Genomic DNA, 22,096 nt, shown 5'->3' on the forward strand with positions numbered 1-22,096 from the left:
TTCAGCATTTTTCCCTCATATCCAGTAGACTTATGCTCGAAATTTAGATGAACCTGCAGTCTTGGTCAGGTTTTACATAGCAAAGTGTTTTTTCTGTGGGGATGAAACTCTGCTTAGCTTAGATGATGATTTGGCAAAAAGCCACAAGTCCCACATGTTAAGGCAGTTTCCCCTGACAGCCCCAGTGTCGCTGACTGTGGGTAACAAACCCCTTTCTGCAGCTCCCTCTCTATTGTGATGGGACATGTTCCTCCACACGTCTGCTGCTACCTGCTGAGCATCTAGAATTGCTCAGAGTCCTGCAAACAACTGGATGTTAACTTCCTGGTCCCAAGCAAATCAAAGCTGGATTTAAGACTGATGTTCTTATATGTTTCAAAGACTGAAAAAATTCGAAACAAAATGTGGAACAAAGCTGCTAAGTGCTGTGGAAGGATTTGCTATGATGTAATGGTAGAACACACCTCAACAGAGCTGAAAGACAAAGGAGTCACAGTACAGACCATAAGGACCTAAAGCTTGTTTAAAGTATAGTAAACCTTTTGTTTTATAGAAAATGTAAATGGGATGACATGTTGGCTGCTGACTATAGTAAAACTTGTGGAACATTTCCCGGCCATTGTTATACAGAGAGTATGTTACTACAATGGAATAAATTGGGTTTTTCCCTTGCTTTGTAATATAGCTGAATTCTCACTCCTGCTTTCTGTTATGCAAAGGGAGCAAATCTGACTTCCAGAGCAGCTCAATTAAGGCTCAACAATGTGTTAAGACAGGAAAATTAAAAGAAAGTTGAAGTTTATTACACTAATAAATTCCTTTATGCCTTCAGGCCACTTTTGTTTAATCACAGTTGTTGCTTCACCTCTGAAGATGCCAATCTCTGGCCATAGGATTTGCTTACAATTTGTACTAGCCATATTTTCCCAGGGAGTAACTCAGACTAATTGAGATGCCCCTAATTTTGTGCTTTTATTGCTTTATCTAAATCATTCACCACTTCCTGCAGCTTCTGTAGGCTGGGCTGGACATTCTCCTCCATCCACTCCTCTATAGTACACTTGTGGAAAACTTGCTCCATGGCTGTTTGGAGGTCTTGCACCACAGCATTCCACTTGGAGAGAAGACTAAGCAGAAATCAGACAGGAAGAAACAATCACATTTGCAGCTGAGCTCTGTCTCCAGGGAGGGCTGTGTTACTGGGCCTTTTAAAGGGTGAACAGTCCTTCAAATTACTTTACAGGAAAAGAAGCATCAAGAGCCCAAGGGATTTGAGTTTTTGCAGATGGAAAAATGTTAATGCTGTTTTGAGTACCATTAATCTTGGCACTTTTCTTATGTAATGACTTTTAAAGTGCTGAAATGTGAGCTGAAAAAACCTCACTATGCTCATTTTAAATGTAACTGAAACTCACTGAGAGACCTGTTGGGAATTTAATTCTGGTTTTTATCAGGAAGAGCGGATGCTGTTGGATGGGCACCTTATCACAACAAAAAAAATGTGTAAATTAACCATTTAGGGTGAAACAGCATAAACTTAAAGTTCTGAAAAGCCCATACAGTGACAGGGAGCAGGGGTCTCTGCTTTTATTCCAAGCCCTGCCTGGAGTCTGGCCCGTGGAAAGCTCCAACAGGGAGGCTCAGAACTGCTGTAATGCAGCAGCTTTGTATAGGGACTGCTCCATATACAAATAAGAGTTTCTCAGAGACCAGTTTTGAACTTGTATTCATATAATTTTTTTAACAGAAGGCAGAGTAAGATGTTCTTCTGTTTAAAACCATATGATCAATACTTGATCTTGTTTGATTTCCACTGATGCTTCTGAAATAATTTTTGAAAGAGGCAAGGACACAAAACTATATGTACTTGAGTGCCCAAAATATGTCAGACTTTACTTCCCCTATAAGGCAAAAGAATTGATGTTACCTTACTGCATCTGGCTGGAAGTGATGCATTATTATAGGATGAATAATCTTCCTTTTTCTGTGGTAGGGGCTGAACCAGCCTGTGACATACCTGAAAGTCAATGTTAGTATGAACAGGTTGCTTAAGGAAGGAATAAGTACATTTTGTATCTTTGGAAATAGCTTGTAAAAGACTTTTCCTGGCAGATGAGAATAACTGGTCATCAGTTGTAATTTAAGTTTCATTTCAAGATTTTTTTTTTTTTTTTTTTTTGTAACCATACCATTAAAATTGATTTTAAATGTAAATAAGATTTAAAATTCAGGAAATAACTGTAGTCCTGACACAATGCAACACAGTGTTCAGGAATTCTGCCGAAATATCTTACATTTGTATCCAAGAATTACATTCTGGTGATGTGTCAGTGTATAGGGATGTGAGCCTGAAATGTGGAGCTTGGTGTTTGTATCACTGCACTCGAGTTATGCCCCTTTGTGTTGCCCCTCTTCTGCAGACAGACAGAGAATAACCATAACTTGGTTACCTGTTCCTTTCAAGAAGTTCATCCACTGATGACTTGAGGTAGAAGCTAACTTGTGTCACAAGAGTAAGGATATTGCTCCCAGGAAAAGTCCCCAGACTCGTGCTGTCCAAAGAGGATCCATTAGTTTCTGAACTTACCACACAATGAGAAACATCTGAATCCCACAGCTGGAATTTTACCTCATGAAAGTATCAGTTTCCAGGTTGGTCATTCCCAGGAGCTTTTCCACGTTTTCTTTGATCTTTTCAGAATAGCCACCTGGAAGAAGACATTGGAAATAAGTAAAAAGGAGCCTAAATAACTGAAACGTTCATAAAAGAGGGTTTTTCTGGAGTACTTAGCATTGGCTTACTTCTCCTTGGGTGAAGACTTTTAAAAAGGTAAAATGAAAAAAAAAAAAGGAAAAAAACTTGGGTGGGAGAAGTACATTGTCTTTCACACAACTGTCTTGTGCTAGGTAAAGCACTTCCTAGTTACTAGCCTCACTTTCAATATGCTGAATATTTTCAGTGCCTTAGTAAAAAGCAAGAAAGTTGTGGGGGTTTTGTTTTGAAAATAAGAAATGCAGAAAGACAAAAATAAAAATTCTATTTGCAAGTGCCTGTAGAGAAAACAGAAACTACAGGAATTATTTTACCAGTGTACTACCTAGATCAGTTTTAAGAAAAATTGACTAGTTAAAACAACTTTTACATGTAAACAAGATCTTTATCTAAATTGGTGTCATTTATATACCAGTAACATTTCAAATCAGTTTCAAAAGCAATCCAGCTTAATTTTTTAGTATAAGCATGGAGAAGCTTGTGAACATTTGTGGGTTAAAACAAGTCATTAGTATACTATGGCTATTTTTAAAGACATAGGCCAAGAGACTTTTCTGCTCCTGTATCACAAACATGCAATATGTATAATTGTTTATAATTCAGATGATTATCAGATAGTCAAATCACCTCAAAATGTAATAAGCCTGTGCCAACCTTAGGGCAAGGTCAGTTCATTGGTGTGCTAGGCATAAGCTGAGAGAGAATAAAGTTGTCATTGTACCATTCTCTAGTGCCTGGAGACACACAGCCAGTGATGGAATTGCCACGGGAAGAAGCTCACACAGAACAGAGAAGTGGTCATACCTAAAGAAGAAAATATTCAGTAATTAGATGCTTCAGTGCTAGAACACTCGGAAGCAGTGGGAAGTGTTAATGTTTAATCAGTACAAGTCAAAGAGTTTTAGAAACATCAGTTTCTATCTCAGAGAAGGGACCTTCTACCTCTGAAATGTGAAGTACTCCTGTTTTACTGAAGAGAACAGGTAACCAAACACATTGCTTGGCTCATTTAGGTTTGGACCCCCATCACCTTGGGACAGAAACTGCAATTCAGTTCTCTGGTATTCCCTTAGATCTCTTAATTTTAGCAACTAGCTGTCTTTTATAGACCTTGACTCTATTTGAATTCATACTGGACACTGAGACACACACCATGCATCCTGCTAACTGTGCTCATTAGAAGAAGTCCAAGGGAGTACAAAATATGTTCAAGCCTTCAAATCCAACCTGCTCTTACTGGTGTTTGCCAAAACAATTGCTCTTGCTGCTTAACACTGTAGCAGTTGACTGCAACTTTGAAATCCACCCTAACAGTCAGCTGGGAGAAGCCCAGCAGGAAGGTCTGCAAGGTTGTAAAGTTCCCTTCTAAATCCCCAGCCTCCTTGGACCTCTTCTGGAGCTTTTGAGTGGAAGTTTGGTTCCATGTGAACATGGGAGCCATTTAAAAAGATGTTCCATACCTTTGCCACCCAGTCAGCACAATACCTTCAAGGACATCAGTGGGGCTGTTGCTTGCCACTTTCAGCCACTGAAGGTGGTTTCTTAAGTGGTGTCCAATAAGGGTTAGAGACTGATTCACTCCTGTAGCTCCTTTAAAAGCACTGGCAAACCACACCTTGGAGAAGCCACATCTACGATACTTCTCTACAAGACACACTGAAATAAAACACAGAAGAACATTTGCAGGACACATTTTTCTCCATCTTCAGCCTTGACTGTAATGCTCCAATTAACAGGAATCCAGGTCTAGTTACACAGGCTGCTGAGCCTTGTCCTGTCAAGTTTTGAGCACCAAGAAGGATAAGAGATTAGACATATTCTCAGAGCAATCTCTTTCAGTGTCTGCCCCCCTGTCTGCAGTAATTCCATTCCATTCCCTTGAATTGCTAAATTGCTTCAATGCTAAGAACTGAGGTATGTAATGAGCACATGCAGTGTCTGACAACTGATTCTTCTTTCAACAAAGAAATATTTGTATGCATGTTAGATGCTTGATTGATTCTCTTATGGAAGTCTTTAGGAGCCATTCCTTTTAATTCTATAGATGTATGAAGCCTTGAAGCTTCTGCAGAGCTGTTAAATGAGAAGCTCTCATTTTAATGCAAGGAGGGTTAACATAACAGTGCTTGTAAAAATCCTCTCATCTGCCATCAGTGATTCCATAGCCATAAATCATTTCAACTATTATTTGAGATCAAACAAGGGCTATATTTATGCTATTAAAGCAATAAAAAGCAAATTAACAACAAAAGGGTTCTTCGGTGTGCAACGAGGGTATGATTTCATCATGCTATCTTGTACTGATTATTTTGCTTAGCAGATAACAACTATTTGCTTTCTGAGGTGAGAAGCACAAACCTTTGCTCTCCACATCAAGGTCTGCTGTGTAGTCCCAGATCATTGGCTGCACAAGCTGTGGGACCCCAGACTCTGAAAGGAAGAGAGTAATGTTCCTAAGTAATGAGAAATGGCCAGTTAAAAGTGAGAAAAAAAAGCATGTTATTGGTGTCAGAGACAGAGTCACACAGAAGGCCTGACATAGCCAAGGACTAAATGTTTCTAGGCTAATGGATCATATCTCAGCTATTCTCAGATTTCTTGCTTTCATTATTTTCCTCTCCCAGCGAATCTGTTTCAGCTGGTTGAGTAAACTTCTTCATATGCTACAAAATATGACTCACCCCCTCATCTGTCACACACCTGCCAATGTTTCCTCACTTATCCCTCTGAGCATGTCATCCCACACAATGGGTGTCACGCTGGGGTAAGATGAGACCACAATACTTGCAACTACTTTTATGTGGGATAAGCACAGCTTCTCTGGAGTATTGTCCTGTTGCTGCAGCCACTGCTTGGACTCCTCTCCTTCACCCAGGTAGTAGACCTGAAACGTACAGTAAATAATCCTAACCTTGTACAGGAACAGCAGGAACAAGTCTGATGCAGCATCACGAAATCACACAATATTTAGAAGCTATTGCACAGATGTGACACACTGAGTGGAGATATTTAAAAGCACCTCTCAGTGTTGAAGGTGACGCAGACATATCCATCAGCCTGTGGGAAGCTGTGGCTGTGCCTAAATGCATTACATAAGGGAATTTATTGAAATAAAAATATCTGAAGAGTAATGAAAGCATTCTCTGCCTTCTCTGCCCTTATCATCATGCCTCACAAAACTGGTTTCAAGAGAAGTCTCACCTCATCACATCCAATGTGAAACCATTTCACGTCTTCATGTAGTGCCATGACCTGGTCAATCATAGCTTTGACCAGTGCCCGTGACTCCTCCTTGTGTGGGTTGAGAGCGTTGGGAAACACCTTCACCTCCCGGAGATGAGAGAACTCTTTGTGCTTCAGCACAAACTGTAAGAGAAAGGAGAGCCTGGGGGAACAACCCCAAGATGAAGGGGACAGCAGAGTGCTCTGGTGTCACCAGGGCTGTGCTAAGAGTTAACCTTCCTAAGGTCTGGGGCTGGGCTGAGAGAGCTGGGGCTGCCTGATCCCCTGGCTGGGGGCTGCACAGGATCCAGGGCTCAGCCCCTGCTCTCCACGGTGCTGGGGGGGGGGGGTCTCCCACCACGAAGTGCCCCAAAAGGCGATGAGAACGGGGCTGTCATCGCAGTGTCACCCTGCTCTCCAGAACCTGCAGCTGCCGGGAGCTGGATAACCGCAGTGCCCAGACTTAGGGCAGCGATTTCCCAACACAAAACACCCTCACGCCGCACCCACCCAGCGCTCCCAGGCCTCGAACGGGGCCCGCCCGGCGCTCACCTCCATGTGCCCGAAGCTCTGCACCAGCGGCACCACCTCCATCCCCTGGGCCCTGGCCTGCCCCAGCACCGCCCGCACCTCCGAGGGGCTGCGTGGGGAGAGCGAGAGGAGACATCAGGGCCCGGCCGGGCAGCGCGGCCCCCGGGCCTTTTCCCTGGGCGGTACCTGTATGCGTGGGGGGCCCGCAGCGGCTCCAGCGGCCCCGCATAGGGGAAGGTGTCCTCATACTCCAGCAGCAGCCCCGTGGCACCCAGGGCGCGGAGCAGCGGCAGCACCTGAGGGAAGAGCGGGCGGCTGGGGCCGGGGCCGGGGCCGGGGCTGGGGCTGGGGCTGGGGCCGGGGATCCCCGCACCCCACATCCTTACCTCCGCCAGGTAGCAGGCACGGGGCGGAGCGCCCTTCAGGTCCAGGTGCACCAGGCGCCTCCGCGGCCCTCCCGCCTCCATGCCGGCCTCATGCCCGCCTCCTCACGCCTCTCTCCGGCATCGATTGCTCTGGACTGGGGGCTTCAGGTTGGCGGCGGCACCGCCGGGCAGCATCGATTGCTTTGGCTTGCCGCCGCGGTTCCCCGGTGCCCCGGTACAAAGCGCTTCTCTGCCTCCCGCCCCCTCCCTGCCCCCCCGCCCTGCTCCTCCGCTGCCCTCAGCTCTCTGGTGGGCGTCTCGGAGGGTTCCAGCTCCGCCGGCCGACTGCTTTCCCCTGGCAGTCGGGCCGGGCGCATCGCTCGGTGTCAGCGGCCGCCATGGCTGCTCAGCGACGGGCAGCACCGCGCGGCCCCGGGAGCGGCGGGACGGGGGGGACGGAGCGCGGGGACCGCCGGCAGGGCAGGTACGGGCTGGGGATCAGCTGCGGGGATGTGGGCAGTGCCCCGCACCTCCCGCCGGCAGCGGCCGCCGCAGTGCCCGGGGTGGCGGTGCCCGGGCCCGCAGTCTGAGTGAGGGAGCCGCTGCGGGACGGCAGGCGGTGGGCTCCGGGCCTGACGGAGGGAAGCGAGGGGGGGGGAGGGGGCGTTTGTAACGGTGCGTGCTCAGAACGAAGGGTCCGTGGAGGTACCAGGCGAAGTAGCGGTTCCGAAGCGGTTCTCAGCTCCCCGGAGTGGGCCGCACGCTGCCCGGAGCTGTCTGTGCTTTCTCCTCAGTGCTGAGAAGAGCAGAAGCCCCGAGGAGCCGCGGGGGCTGAAGGCCGCGCTCCTCCTCTCCTTGGCCGCTGCCGGAGGCCTCCTGGGCTGGAGCTGCCGGGGCGGCGGGGATGGGGTGACCGAGGTGCTGGCTCGGCACAGCGAGAGCCTGCGGGACAAGTTCGTGGAGATCCCCTGCTCCGAGGACTACGACAGCCACAAAAGATTTGAAGGTATTTGGGTAGGATTGGCCGGGATGGGATGAAATGTTTCTCTGAAAACTGCACTAGGGGTGCTGATGGTCAGCTTTGTTAGATCAGGTTTTGTACTGTGAAACTCTGTAGTTTCTAACAAGCACCTGTGTTGCTTGGGTCTCCAAACATTGGTGCCTCTTGGCCCCAGGAACTTTCTGCTAAGAGGGTTTTCTGTTATTGCTGCCTAACTCTCTTCTGACACTGCTTTGCTGAGACTGTGAGAGAGAAACCTGTTAAATCTGCTGCTAGTGTCTCTTCATACCCTGGAGATTCCTGTAGTAAGCTTGTGGGTGAGTTTTACTACTAAATACCATAGAAGCTATGGAGTAGAACTGAGGTAGGATACTGAGCCTGGTTTTCTGCCAAATTGATGTTTTGGTTTTATTTTTGTTTGTTCGATTTTTAAATATTCTAGGCAAATGGAAAACTTTTATTTGATGTAGAGCTGTGAGAGTCTTGCTTGTAGTTTGCATAGATAACCTTTGACTGTATTCTGTTTCAGATTTGCAAAGTGTATCTTGATGAAGTCTTTTGAGATAATGCTGCTGCCAGAAAGCAGCTCTGCTCCTGCAGAGCAGGGATTAGCCTACCTGTATGTGTGTCCATGCATTGACAGTTAGGTATTGCATCTGAAAAAAACAATTTTCTGTGTTAGTTTTTAGCCAAACAAGTTGTCTGCTCTGGTTCATCATGTGGCTAACAGAACACTTGCTGACCCAAAGCTGGAGGCAGTGTGGGGGCTGGAAAGAGCTGCTTGAAGCTGAGGAATATTAAAGTTGACCAGAGGGCTGGAGAGCCTGTGCTGTGAGGGAAGACTGAAGGAGTGGGACTCTTTACCCTGGGTAAGAGAAGGCTCAGGGGTGACCCCATCACAGTGTTCTAGCACTTCAAGGGCAGCTACAGCAAGGGGGGAAGCTCTCCCTTTGTAAGGAGTCACCTGGAGAAGACAAGGGGTGCTGGGTACAGGCTGCACTGGGCAAGGTTTTGTCTTGATACAAGAGGTCAGAGAGAGCTTTGCAGCCAGTGTTGCCACAGATTTGGTAATTTTGACTGAAATAAGGCCCAAACTGTCTGCGTTCAGCTATTAGGGCTTTTGCTTATGAAAAGTAACATCCAAATAAACCACCCTAGTTTGTCAGAGTTATTTTTTGAGCTGTGGACTTGTGGTCTTGGCAAGCCCATCAGATGCTCTTTCCTTCATAAGGAGGGCAGAACTTGAAGGCTGTCTCTGCCTGGGAAGAGGAAGGAATGTCTTTCCTGTTCTTGTGATGTCCGCAAATGCTGCCTGCAGGTGAAGTGTGGCATCATTTGCCTTTGTGTGAGAATGATGCCAGGAGAGGATGTCACCTTGTGAGTTTGTATCTTGTCTTTCTGATGGTTTGGTTGCTGCTACTTAACTTACAGGATTGAGTATTCGTTTTTAGCAGTTGTTTTTACAGATCTTCCCCTGTATTATGCTTTCAGAAAGAGATTAATGGTACTAGAAACATATGAACATGTTGCTTTAAGTGGTTAATTGAAGCCGTGCTGTGACAGAGAATTCTTCTCTCCTCTCCTGCTGGTGTCCACAAGAGGGTGGTGATGATCTGCCGAGCCTTTCTGTCCCCTGTGTTCCTATAGCCTGCAGAGGCAGGAAATGCAGATTAGGGTTTTCTAAAAGCCTTTTGTCTCTTTGCTGGAAACAGCTTTCTGTCACTCCATAGCTCTTCATTCTTTGTCTTTACCATGGCCTGACACCCACAGCTCCTGGCTCTGTTTCAGAAGGAGGCACATTCCTGTCATCGCTTGGTGCCTGGTACTGAGCTGTTAAATTTCCCCAGCAGGGGTGAACTTTTTATTTATGCACCTGTCCCTGCTTCAAGGTGAATGAATGCAACTGAGCTGCTAGCTTGCTTCAGATGATGCAGTAGTTGGTGACACAGAGCACTGGTTTTATTTCCAAAGCATTGCCTGCCAGTAAACATGCTTCACACAGACATAACATACATTGCTTTTCAGAGACCAGGCACTTAGTATATTTGCAGAAGATGGAGTGTTCTGTGAGCACAGCCCCATCTGTGTTCACAGACCTTGGCTATTTTTGCTGCCTTAGGACTTTCTTGTGTTAAGTGGGGATTTCATTCCTTCCTGAGTAACTGTGCTCTTTATTAGCATGGTGGTGCTCCAGTGTTGTGTCCACTTTGGGTCTTCTGCATTGTTTTTTCCCAGGACCATACAATTTCTTTATCCTGTTGAGACTGCTTGGTTTTGAGACAGAACATTTTTCATGTTGGGTATTTTACAAACCACCAAAATGAAGAAGTAACTTTAAGGTTACTGCCCTATCTGTAGCTTAATTCTTCTCAAAGAAGAATTATATTATACTTCTATTATACTTCTCAAAAGTATTCTGAGATTGCCAATATCCCTCCTGAATGTTGTGAATCTGAAAGGGGAGTAGCAGAATAATAAGAGATTTTTCTTGAACATTTTTTGAAGGATCTTTTTTCTGTTCCTCTTTCTGTTCCAGGGTGCACTCCTAGGAAGTGTGGAAGGGGTGTGACTGATGCAGTCATCACACGGGAAGAAGCTGTAAGAGTCCGTAGGTAACTCTTCTTTTAGCTCTTAACTTCTATGAGCACTTTAATAGCTGTGTTTGGGGTGTAGCACAATGCTCCTTAGCTGAAAGGCGATGGCTTAAACTGGTTAAAACAGTAAACTTTTTTTCAAAATCTGTTTTACGTTTTTGCTGTAGTGGAGGCAGTTCTTCACAGAGAGTCTGTCTAGCTCTGTGGGGTGTGAGTGTTGTGGAGAAAAAAGGAAAATTAATTAGAAATTGTTTTCCATCAGCTTTCTGTTCCATTTGGTCTTCAAAATCAGCAAAACAACATAGACCTCCTTTCAGCTAAGTCTCTGGGTAGTTATGAGCTAGTGCAGCTCCTGTAGTCCCCTGTGAACACCAAGGTGTGTTTTAATCAAATAGAGGGGGACACTGTCAATTTATGCAGTTGGGAAAGTTATCAGCCTCTTGGTGATTTGCACTTGATAATCATGTAAGCAGGGAATGTCACTGTCGTGCTTGAAGCAATGTGCAGCTGGTGTAAGTGCTCTGTTGGTGGGCCAGCTGCTCTGTGGTTTGGAAGTCACTGGGCTCCTGACTGATACACTTTCTGCATCATACAGGTTTATTTGTATGGCCCCTAAGAAACAAGGTCTGTTTGTTTTAATTTTTAATCTTACTTGGCCAGAATGTATTTGAAAGACAATGTTTTTGGGGGTGTTCTGGAGGTTTATGGAAGGGGGCTGCAAGCTCAGGTAAGTTCTGCAACATAGATACTTTATTTCCATGACAGGCCAAAAGATTCAGTTTCAAATAGTTGCAGCTTCTATTAAATCAATGGGGTTACATCTTGTGCATCAAATGCCACTTACTGAAGAGTTACATGTTGTAAGTAATGACATTATAGGACAAAGTAATCAGGAATTTGCTTCTCATTTGAGGTTATTGTTTTGCCTGCAGAATAGCAGAGAGGGGACTGTCCTTGGGAGGATCTGATGGAGGGGTGAGCAGTGTCCTGTTACTTTTTCTGTTCTTTTACTACCAAGGAAAGACTATAAATGCATTTTTGGGGCTTAAGGAGAGCAGACAGATTTTTTTCCTTCAATTTAGACTTGGGGAAAAAAAAAAAAAGGAATTCTTTGGAAAATGAGTTTATCTCCTGTTAATACTTCTAATAGCAATGTAATTTGTGCAATACAACTGACATTTCCTATTATTCAGATCAGTTACTTCTAGCCCCTGTATTGAACTGATTTTATCTTCTCCATTTGGAATCAGTTACTACAGCAGAACTACACAAGTTTTGACTTCTGAAACTAAATCATAGTGGTTAACAGCATTACATAAAGATTGGATTTGTGTAGTGACAAAAAAGGCCATGTAATGTCTTACGTAGACCTTTGAATAGTATTCTGTGGAAACAAACCCACCTCTTTTTAACAGCCATGTTTGCTTTTATTTCTTTCCCCCTCTTTTTGTTCTCAGGGTGTTTTTATTTATGAAGAGAAACTGTTTCTTGAGTAGTCATAAACATAACATCTTTAGTCCTTTGCTGAATTAGGGTATATTTTAGGAGAAAAGGAGAAAGGTTTCAATGAAAAGTAAGACTTTATTGTCCTTGTGATTACTGAGAACTGCAAAAATGTAACCTGAGGAACCTGAGCAGAGCTGTCCATTTGATACAATATATTTAAAAGATTTTACATTTTCTGTTCAGTGCTGTCAGGATGCATTGGTTTGTTTTTCTTTCTCCCAAGTCTTTGGTTGCTTTATTTGCTACTTTGCCTGGAGCACTTTGCCTCTTGGGACCTACGGCTTGACTTCTGTTAGTGTTGTTTCTGATCCTCTTCTTTCAGGACCTACATATGATTTTTCATCAGACAAAGAGGGATTAGAAGGACAGTATGTAACACAGGTGGCTTGATGGATTTGGACCACAGAAAGCTGATGTCCAGCTTGGGAAACAGAGAAAGCTTGGAAGAGACATAAGGGGACATAAACTTTCCTGCTCAGTGGTCCTGAGCTGGCTTACTTGGACAACAAGCCAGAGTATCAGACAAATATAAATCTATCTTCTACGTAATTTTAGAAACATCTTTGACTTTTTATTTTTTAAGTGGAGGGAAATTGGGGAGAGGCAGGGAGAAGATTCTGATGCTGCAGTAAAACAAGTGGGTTAAGAAATCTGATGTCCATTGAGAGCTCTGGGCTCTGATCCAGCTGTTCTGACATTTCTCAATCTGTAAATGTGAGAAAGGTACTGCATGCTGTTACTCCCTAGGGAAATTTGCAAGGAGAAAGTTGTGTAGTATTTCATGGAGTCCTTATCCAAAATAGTGGATGAGGATAATTCTAGAGATGCTAAAACCAAGAGCTTACCAGTGGTTTTGGGAGGTTATTTTTAGGAGAAGCCTTTAAATACACACTGTTTGCTTGGTTTCTTTAATATCTCTTACCTTCTCTGCTCTTTTCCTGTTTTTCAATGTGGATGTGTCTGTTGCCATGTCATGGGATCAGTCTTATCCTGACAGTGCTGTCTTGGCTCTTGGATATCATTAAATACTGATGGATGTGTGCTGATGATGTATGGATGAAAGTGTCTTTCTTCCCTTGAGTCTTTTATCATTTCAAATTTCATACCTACATAACATGCAAAATGTTTCAAGTCTTACTTCATCTTACTTCTTTTCCTGTATTCCTCCTGAAATTCAAGCCTGTTGGATTAGGTCTGGCTTGTTGTTTTAAATTTCTGAGGCTTTAGAGTGTTTGGATAATTCTCTCCAGTTATGTCTGTGTTCTAAAACTGTTTTTTCCTTTAAAATTCCTGAAATAGCTCCCTGTTTCTGTTTAAATCTTTTTAATTTTTTCTTTAGGCAATTTGATCTCTCCACTATTCCAAATAAAACTTCAGATTTCTACTGGGGTGCAGACTGCATTTTCGTTCTCTGGTTTCCTTTTTATAACCTCAAGCAATGTGTCTTTTCTGTTGTTTTCTGTCATCCTTGTATTCTGAATGCATAAAAGTGGATCTGTGTGTCTGAATGTACTTTAATAATTTAAAGACCTATGGTTGCAGTTTGTGGCTTTGTCAATTCTCTCCTCCCTTTGTTTGCTGCCCTTTCTGCCACTTTGGCAGACTGGAGTACAGCATAACAACTTTTTCCCTTTCTATTCTTTTGTGTTGAGGAAGTCCTGGCCAATATCTGAATTACTGAAATCTCCCACAAGTCATGGCCCAGTGGTGGTGCTGAGCTTTCTCTCTTATCTTCCCTTGTGATTTTTCCTAGAATTATTTTTATTTATGCACACTCTCAGAGTGAGGCTAGAAGAGGACATTGTTTATCTTCTGGTCTAACTTTCAACAGAATCCCAACAGGAGCATCTTCTCCAGTATGCTGCTTTCCCTTGTATGTCTTTGGCTCTGTAAGATAGTTTCATTCTGTCACTTTTTCACAGAGTGCATTAGTCCCCTTGATGTTTGCCTTAGCTTTTGTTTTTTCTTCTTTATAAAACGACAGTTCCCTTTGTACCTTGTATTTTCCTGCACACTGTCCTAGCTCCTCTTGCCATGTTGACATTGACATCTTTGTAGATGCTGCTGTAATAACATATCTGCTGGTGTGCATGAAACAACTCATTTACTGTCAGATCCATTGGCATTTATTTGGAAGTCCTAGAAAGGAAATCCCTTGGTGCATCCAGGCAGCTGAAGTCTGTTCCCTGTGTTGCAGCAAAACTGGCAGGAGTAGCCACTCAGACTTCCCCTGTTTCCAAAGGGAAATTAATTTATTAATCCCTGGGAGGAAACCACCTGTGGGGCTGTGATGCCAAACAAGGGTTTCTGCTGGGGGCTCACTGAAGAGCTGGGGTTCTGCAGACCATATTCTTCCTAACTCTGCTTTCTGCCCTCCCAGCCAAACTTCTTAAGTGCTCAAAATTCAGAGAGAAGATAAAGCCTCTGCATAATACTTGTCCTATCTTATCTCAACTGCAGACCACATAGTTTTCTTTCATTAGCACTTAGGAAATGCATACTCAGGAGTGAAGGATGTGCTTGGCAGGGGGTATTTCACTTGCAGCTGGGTGCTGGGGTCATTGTCTAGATTTAACTCTAGGAAGCTGGAAATAACCTTTCAGATTATCTGTCTGGAAGATAGATAATCTCTATCTTGTATAAACTTGTACTGGGCTCCATAGCCAAACACTGTTTAATTTCCAAAGTGATAACCTGCACCTCCAGCAGTCTGAGTGGTGGATACATTAGATTGGGCACCCTTGTAACTCATAATTTATCAGTGTAACTGTTAAGAGGCTTTACCCTGAGAAGATAAAGGTATCAAGGTGTGGGGTTGTTTTAAGAGTCTGTATAATCCTGCCTGCACTGACAGCAAGTTTGGTGCTGCCCTGAAACTGGTGGCCCTGCAGACCCTCCATTTTTTTCCCTTTTTCAGCTCAAGTATGTCTTCCCACAGGAGGAGTGGGGGAAGGTCTGAGTGCTACAGCCCCTCTGTAGACAAGAAGTAATTTTTGCATTTTTCTGTTTTAGGCAGTGTGCCTGCTGTTTCCCGTAAGAGTATCACCTCGAACTTTTTGAGAAGTGGAGGAACTGCTGTACAAGTGGATATGTGTTTGATGGCTGGCAATCCCTTGTAGTGAGGATCAAAGGCAGGGCCTGTCATGCTTTATAAGATGGGGATCCTTTGTTGATCCTTTTTTCCAAATGCTGGGAAGTGGGCTTACTTGCCTGTTCTTTTTTTTAGCAGTGAGAGGGTAGAGAATGTGGGATTAGCAATACTGAATGTCTATATATTTTTGTGGTGTGTGGTTTTTTTGTTTTTGTTTTTTTGTTTGTTTGTTGGGGTTTTGTTGTTTTAGTTAAGTTTCTTTGCTATGAGAGTTCTGTAAATCAGGATATTAGGGCAAGTCTGTTAAACAATCTCTTGGAAATAGGTGTGTGGGTGTGTGATTACAATATTCCTTCTATTTTGAGATAAACTTTGTAGAGCTTTTAGCTTGGGAACACTGACCTGAATCCCAGGCTGCCCCTCAAGCAGTAATGGTGTTGACACAGACTTCCACCAAGGGGCTCTTCTCAGTGTAGGAAATTATGTGGAAAATGTTTAATGTTCTAAAATGGTAGAGGCCAAAATAAATGTTTCAATCTCTTCCCAAGGTTGTTTCCAAGCTGTTGAACAAGTAGCTTTGTGCTTATGCATCATGAGGTCCATATCAGCATTTGGTATCCAGTTGTTTTCCCTCTCTGAAACAACCCTGAAGAATGTTCTTTTTTCAGAGTCCCATAGCAGATTTCACCTGGCTTTTCTAGGCTTTAAATTGGAGCTATTATCTTTTCAGCTATGAATACCTACACTTCCTGGGTGTCCTATGAAGCTTTTGGAGAACTATGGGAGGGGGAGGTCTGAAAAGCTCACACTAAGTCCGCTTGAGTAGTTTATAACTTTGTATATTTTTAAGAGTAAATAAAGTATTTTTAAGAGTAAATAAAATTATTTGGGTAGGTTTATTAAAAGGAGGCTGTTTTTCTTTTATTATTTCTATTAAAAGAATTTCTTATATAGAAGAATAGAAAGTCTCCTTTCTATTAAAAGGAGACTTTAGTGGCATGCCCCTTCTTCATCTCTGAAGCTCAGAGCAATTGAGCCTGCAGCAATTTTCTTTTGCTGAGATATTGTCATGGGTGTCTTCCTCCAACATGAGCCAGAGGAGCAGGGAGAAAAGTGAATTGAGACTGGGGTGAAGGTGAAGTGCCAGCCTGGATCTGCAGCACTTCCATACCTGTAGACTGAGGATTTACTGCTGCACATTCTTCAGCCTGTCTGCCTTTGGATAAGAACACAAGTGGCTTCAAACACTGCTGGTCCAGCCATGCCCAGAAATTATTACTGCTGGTAGGGTGGAAGTTATATTCTTTCCAGGCAGCTCACATAGTGGTATTATTATTGTTTGGATTTTGTTAGAATAATGTGAATGGTATGTGGTGCATCAAGAAATACCAAATTCCAAGATGAGTGGTTTTGCCCAGATCTTCCATGTCAAAAATGTCATTACTTGGGTGCCAGTCAGGTTAATTGACTGTTGCTGCTTGGTATTTCCAATATATATATAAAAAAAGACTCTATTAAACAGTCATACTTCAAAATACTGCTTCACTGATGCAAAACAAAACTGTGTTTTGTGGGAAGCAAGGGACATACAAAAGTGTACTTTATTCAATTTAGAGAAATAATTTAGGGTGCTGAGAGGTAGCAATCTGCCCTGGCAAATCTGAATGCTAATATTTTGAAATTGGTCTGGATATCAGAAGAAATGTTTGGCTTGAGTTGGATGAAGAATTGGATTTGATTTTCATATGTAAAAACTTTTCACTCTTAGGTTTTCTTTTACAGTGGTTTAGAAATTGCAAAAAAGAAAGTTTGGCTCTAGTAAGCCTTAGAATTATAATAGTTCTTTTAAACAGACTTTTATGACCACATTAAATATGAGACGTATACAGGAACTCATGGTGAAGGAAAAATTTTAATAACAAGCCTTGGGCAAGACAAATATTAGTGCTGCTACTTGAGTGCTTCACAAATATTGGAAAATCAGTCATATTGGTATGGAAGGGAAATGCCTTCAAGAAGGGATCCAGGAACACAGTGTCTTACCCCTAGTCTGTGGAGGAAGACTGGCAATTCTGTATGTCAGATTTGAGTCTCAAGAACAGCAATTCTGTGCTTACAGTAAGCATTAGTATTGTGAACCCAAATGCTAGAAACTAATATTTTTGCTTGAGAGGCTGTGGAAAGCCAAGATGTGAGTGTTACTAAAGGTCACAGTTAAGTAATGTTTTTTTCATGCTCATTTTTCCTATGTTGTTTCCTTTCCCAGGCATCAATTTTGGACTTGCACTCTGGAGCTCTTTCACTGGGGAAGCATTTTGTGAATCTATACAGGTAAAACAGGGCTGTGGCTTTCTGCCTCTCTTGTTATCCTACACTTTCAGTGCTCATTGCCTTTTCAAATTTCTCAGGGCCTGTGTGCTGGGGTTAATAATGATGAACTGTAGAAGTGGGTTAGATTCACCACAGTTTTCATTACCAGTTGAAGAGCTTTTGTGGCTTGTGAAGACCAAGCTTTTGTTGAGCTGAGCTCTTTGAAAGCTCCCATTGTCTTTATTTTCACAGTATATCATGCAACAGAAAATGATAGTATTTTTTTCACAGATATGGTCTAGTTTATTAGGATTGGAAGAAATCAAGTGGCTTGACCTCTTAAGAACTTGAATCCATGTGCTTATTTCATTATGTGGGTGGGAACTATCTCTGTGCCTGGCAAGCTCCATTGTCAGTTGCTGCATCCTTTAATATTTCAACATTTCATCTTCTAACAATGCTTTTGGAGCACTATGTTTAAAAGCATTTTTAGGATTTTTTTTGTCTCGTGTTTTCACTTTTCGATTGTGGGTAAAATGCAGGTGGGAGTGAGAATGCTTCTTGGTACTACTCAGGCAGTCTGATTCAGCAACTCTTTCTGACTTTAATTTTTCAGGTACTTTGGGGACAAAGTTCAAGACATCTTCACAGAAGAGGATTTTGCATTGTATCGGTAAAGATCTCTCACTGCCTGCTGAGTGAACCAGAGAACAGAACTTGATCTTTTCTGGTAGAGTACAGGATGGGAGGGGATTGTCCTTTGGATTCAGACATACAATTAATGGTATTTTGAGAGAATTAATGTAATAATGTGAGAATTAAGATGCCTTGAAAAATCAGTAAAAGGACTCTTTGGTGACTGCCTGATAAATAACATCTGCTTTGGACTTTGCTGCATTACCAAAGTCAGGGCAGCATTGATACTGTAGATGTAATCAGAATGATGGCAGCACTACAAATTCCTCATTCTGTCCAAGGCGTTGATGCCAGGACTGCAAGCAAGGAGAGATGGTTCACCTGAGTCCTTTGGTTATTCACTGGACCATTATAGCTGGGATGCAAAATCTTTCAGCATTAACTCCTCTTTCACATGTGTTGCCCAGGAGGTGGTGTTAGATGCTAATGACCATCCTATGCTATTACTATTGTATTAGGAACTTGGGTTTTTTGGGTGAAGTGCAACAAAACACTAGAAGTGGTATTACTCATGTTCTGGCTAGAGAAGCAGAGCATACTTTCCCCCTAAAAAGCCAGAATATGAAACAGTCCTATAATGTAACAGCTTTGGCATTTGATGCTTTGAGCTTTCCTGTAGACCTGCTTATATACTTAACCTAAAAAGTTCCATGTGTCTGAAGGTGTGTGGCCAAAGTTTAGGAAGAAGCATTCTTTGTTGACTAGACACAATAAATCTTTAGTTACACATTTCACTTTATTTCTTTTAATTTAAAATGTACCTGGCTTGGACATTTTAACTCTGCCTTTTTTTTTTTTTTTTTTTTTTTTCCCCTGCTGTTAAGGAATATGGCCTCCTTCTTGTGAAGTAGTATTAAGAGTATTAAGTAGCCAACTGTATTTTAATTTTATTAGTTCAGTAATTTTATTTGTCTTAAAATATTAACCACTTAAAGCTTACTTCTGTTTGACAGCTAGTTTTAGATACTGTTGTCTTTTCATTTGAACTTCTTTAACATGTATTTACTTCTGCCCTCAAAAATCACAAAAGTGAGATGTTTTACTGATTATTATTGAAATTTGACTGTAAAAACAATGTATGGGCTTTGCCTCACGAAGGCAGTGGAGCTTATTTGAAAAATTTTTTTTTGCCTTCCATTCTGCAGAAGATAAAGAATCTGTAGAAATAACACAAATGTATGGAGGGACTATCATACTAAAGAATAGTTCTGTTTCTCATGAACATTCAGTTTTTCAATAGTTAGGAATTTCTGATCCTTGCACTAAGATTAGACAGCTGTTAGGCACTATCAATATTCCATTGGTATTTCATGCCAGCACAGGGGATGTTTGCTGCATATGCATCTAATTCACAATATACTATTAAATGCTTCTGTTCATTTTAATGGCAGTGCTTTAGCATGAACAGTACCACCTTGTGTCCTTAATGGATGATTTTATGTTTTTCTTGGGACCATTTATCTTCATTACTTTCACTTGCCTACCAAGGTCCGTTTAAAAATACACTCGAGAGAAATAATGAAATGTAATTTGTGTCTAAGTATTACTGATTGCAACAACAACAAATCTGAGCAGGAATTCTGAGACAGGAGGCTGGTTTCTAAACTGTCTCTGTCAAAATCATGTTACTTCAGAATCAATTATGGTTTCTAGGCTGATGCTTTAACCACCATCTGCTCTTGTTTCACATAACAAATGCATCTTTATCCAGGAGACCTTTTAATCTGAATGATTGGTTCAAAGGGTGTGACTTCAGCAGAAAATGGCACTAGCAGAGATTTATTCCATTCTGGCTTAGCAAGGTAGAGACACAGGGCAGAGGAAGAGCTAATGGTTTGCTTTCTCCCTTTGTTCTTGTCTGATTTCAGTGGAAGAGCACTGAGCATCACTTTGCTTCTGCTGCCTTTGGTACTTCTCAGTGGGAACAGTGCTGAGATGCTACAGTTGGGTGGGAGAAGTTGTGTAGTTTTGCAAAGCTTTGGGTGTTCCTGTCACCATACTTGAATCACACTTGGCAGTGACTCCTAACAGTGCATTTTTTTTGCTGGTGTGGCAGAGCTTGTGTCTTACAGAGACTTTTCTATGGCACTTTTGGTTCTTTTACTCAGTCCTTTATGTTGCTGTTGAAACATTATGCTGACAGCTTTGCAACCTAGCAATCATCCTTTCTCAAGTTGTATGTTCCTTAGATTTCTAGCTAAGGAAGAGTTGAGTAGAGCTTTGCTTCCTTCTTGGTGTGCAAAACATGCAGTCTTGCCCAGAGCCATTGCACGTAAGTCTCAAAGAGCAGTGAAGCTTTATCAGAGACTTACAGACACCAGGCAGCAAATCTTAAATGGAAGCTTTTAAAAGTGGGAAAGGAATCAGCCTGAAAGAGGAAACAGTGCTGCTTAGAGAGCAGTATAACTACTGGAGATTTTGTTTTGTCAAGTCTGTACCCTAAGTACTCCAGAGTAGTTACATTCCAGCTGGCTGATCCAAGTGTCCTCTGGGGTCAGAGCCAGGGAATATGCTGCTTTATTTTTTGTGGGTTAGGTTATTAATTCTTGGGTTGTTCAAAGTGCTACCTGCCCTCAATTCATGGTGAAGTGAAATGAGTTATTACATTTAATCTTTCTGGGAAACATTAGTCAGCCTCTGCTGAAATCCTATTTCTTGGAAAGAAAACACATAAGATCAGGCACCCACAGGCAGAGGAGGAAGGACCTGGAGATTCTTTCCCAGTGTCAGTTTTACAAACTACCACTGTGTAGCTTTCAACTTGAAACCTCAGTTCATGTAGCCTGGACTAATACCTGAAAAAATCTCACCTCTGACTTAATTTACTGGTTTTGGTATTTTTCATGTAGAATAGCTTGAATTTATTCCTAAAGCTTAGACTCCTTAAAATGTCATGTGAGACAGGTTAAAAATCAAATATGTATGAGTTTTTAAAAATTATTTTTGGTGAAGGACAAGATGTGTACAGAATAAATATTTAGTATTTCTTTATTACTTGTGGAAAGAGATTTTAAGAGATTGCTTTCTCAGCCTATAACTGTAGGTTTGGTTTTCACCTATTTTTTTCTGTTACTTTATTTTAGTTACTTTTTAAGCTCCATAGAGAAATACTTCGGAAAATATTCCTTGAAAATTATGCTGAAGTTCATTTTTAAGAAAGAGTTTCATAGTGCCAGAAACTTCACTGCTTACTTTCAAAATTACTGTAAAAGTAGTTGAAGGAGTTTCAGAGACAACCCTTTACGAAATCACAACTTCCTATCTGCCTCTTTTGGATTAAAAATATGTGTGAAAGACTAATATTTCCAGTAGCTAATAAAGTGTGAAAAAACATGCATTTTTGAATATTTTAAATTTTAAAATTTTTTTTAGGAAAAGAGGCTGTTTGTATAAAGAAATCTTAAAGCCTAGGCCACAGGAAACAAATAGTTTCTTAAAATCCTGAGAATTAAAAAAACTCAAAACAATAAACCTCAGTGCAAAACACTGTGAGGGTCTCTTTTTTGTGTAACAAGCTTGCTTTATTTAATGCAAAGTGAGAAAATAGATATATGTTCCCCATGAATTATTAACTCAGGAAGAAGCCAAGCTCTGAAGAAGCAGAACAGTGACTGAAGGAAAAGGCAGAAGAAGCAGGAGAGGTGTGTCACATGCTGTGTTGTGTTTTTTGCAGTGATGTGAGGAAGAGAATTCAACAAAAGATTGCTCAGGCATTTGGGATCAGCTCTGCTGCCATGTACCTGACTAAGCCAACCTTCTTCTCAAGAATAAACAACACAGAAGCCAAGACAACACATGATGAATACTGGCACCCACATGTTGACAAGGTAAATAAGAGGCTGAGACAGAGTATTAGATAATTTTCAAGGGAAGAGAAAGCATTACATTTCAATAGCTGGTAGCTATTTTCTCCACTTCTTTCAGCCACAAAAAAGTGTGGTGTAGAATTTCAGAGTCTGATTTATTAGTATAATGAGATTTGTGTCTGTACAAGCATTTGGCTTGCCA

General features: G+C 42.1%; 2 protein-coding genes across 5 annotated transcripts in view; one reads left to right on the plus strand and one right to left on the minus strand.

The window, feature by feature from the left end:
- Positions 1-781: 781 nt before the first annotated feature.
- HEXD (hexosaminidase D) lies at positions 782-7,091 on the minus strand. 3 transcript variants are annotated; one of them, XM_071763859.1, is made up of 12 exons: positions 6,913-7,081; positions 6,713-6,822; positions 6,548-6,635; positions 5,975-6,139; positions 5,474-5,657; positions 5,132-5,203; positions 4,234-4,429; positions 3,495-3,577; positions 2,630-2,708; positions 2,451-2,552; positions 1,928-2,017; positions 782-1,127 (listed from the first exon to the last, which is right to left on the minus strand). In XM_071763859.1, exons 1-12 carry the CDS (start codon positions 6,991-6,993, stop codon positions 959-961), a joined length of 1,419 nt encoding a protein of 472 aa, XP_071619960.1. In that variant the 5' UTR covers positions 6,994-7,081; the 3' UTR covers positions 782-958. The 3 variants fall into 3 exon arrangements, with proteins under 3 accessions (XP_071619960.1, XP_071619961.1, XP_071619962.1); XM_071763860.1 differs by lacking the exon at positions 2,451-2,552 and having other exon boundaries at positions 6,913-7,091; XM_071763861.1 differs by lacking the exons at positions 6,548-6,635; positions 6,713-6,822 and having other exon boundaries at positions 6,913-7,031.
- A 160-nt stretch (positions 7,092-7,251) lies between these two features.
- OGFOD3 (2-oxoglutarate and iron dependent oxygenase domain containing 3) overlaps positions 7,252-22,096 on the plus strand; it is a 29,438-nt gene continuing 14,593 nt past the window's right edge. For both annotated transcript variants that reach the window (XM_071763862.1, XM_071763863.1), the window contains exons 1-7: positions 7,252-7,375; positions 7,686-7,897; positions 10,428-10,503; positions 11,418-11,460; positions 17,349-17,413; positions 18,009-18,065; positions 21,762-21,915. In XM_071763862.1, the coding sequence (XP_071619963.1) occupies positions 7,290-7,375; positions 7,686-7,897; positions 10,428-10,503; positions 11,418-11,460; positions 17,349-17,413; positions 18,009-18,065; positions 21,762-21,915 (693 nt within the window). In that variant the 5' untranslated portion in view covers positions 7,252-7,289. The remainder of the gene's footprint in view (positions 7,376-7,685; positions 7,898-10,427; positions 10,504-11,417; positions 11,461-17,348; positions 17,414-18,008; positions 18,066-21,761; positions 21,916-22,096) is intronic.

This window comes from Heliangelus exortis, chromosome 20 (assembly GCF_036169615.1).
Source record: "Heliangelus exortis chromosome 20, bHelExo1.hap1, whole genome shotgun sequence".
Lineage (NCBI taxonomy): Eukaryota > Metazoa > Chordata > Aves > Apodiformes > Trochilidae > Heliangelus > Heliangelus exortis.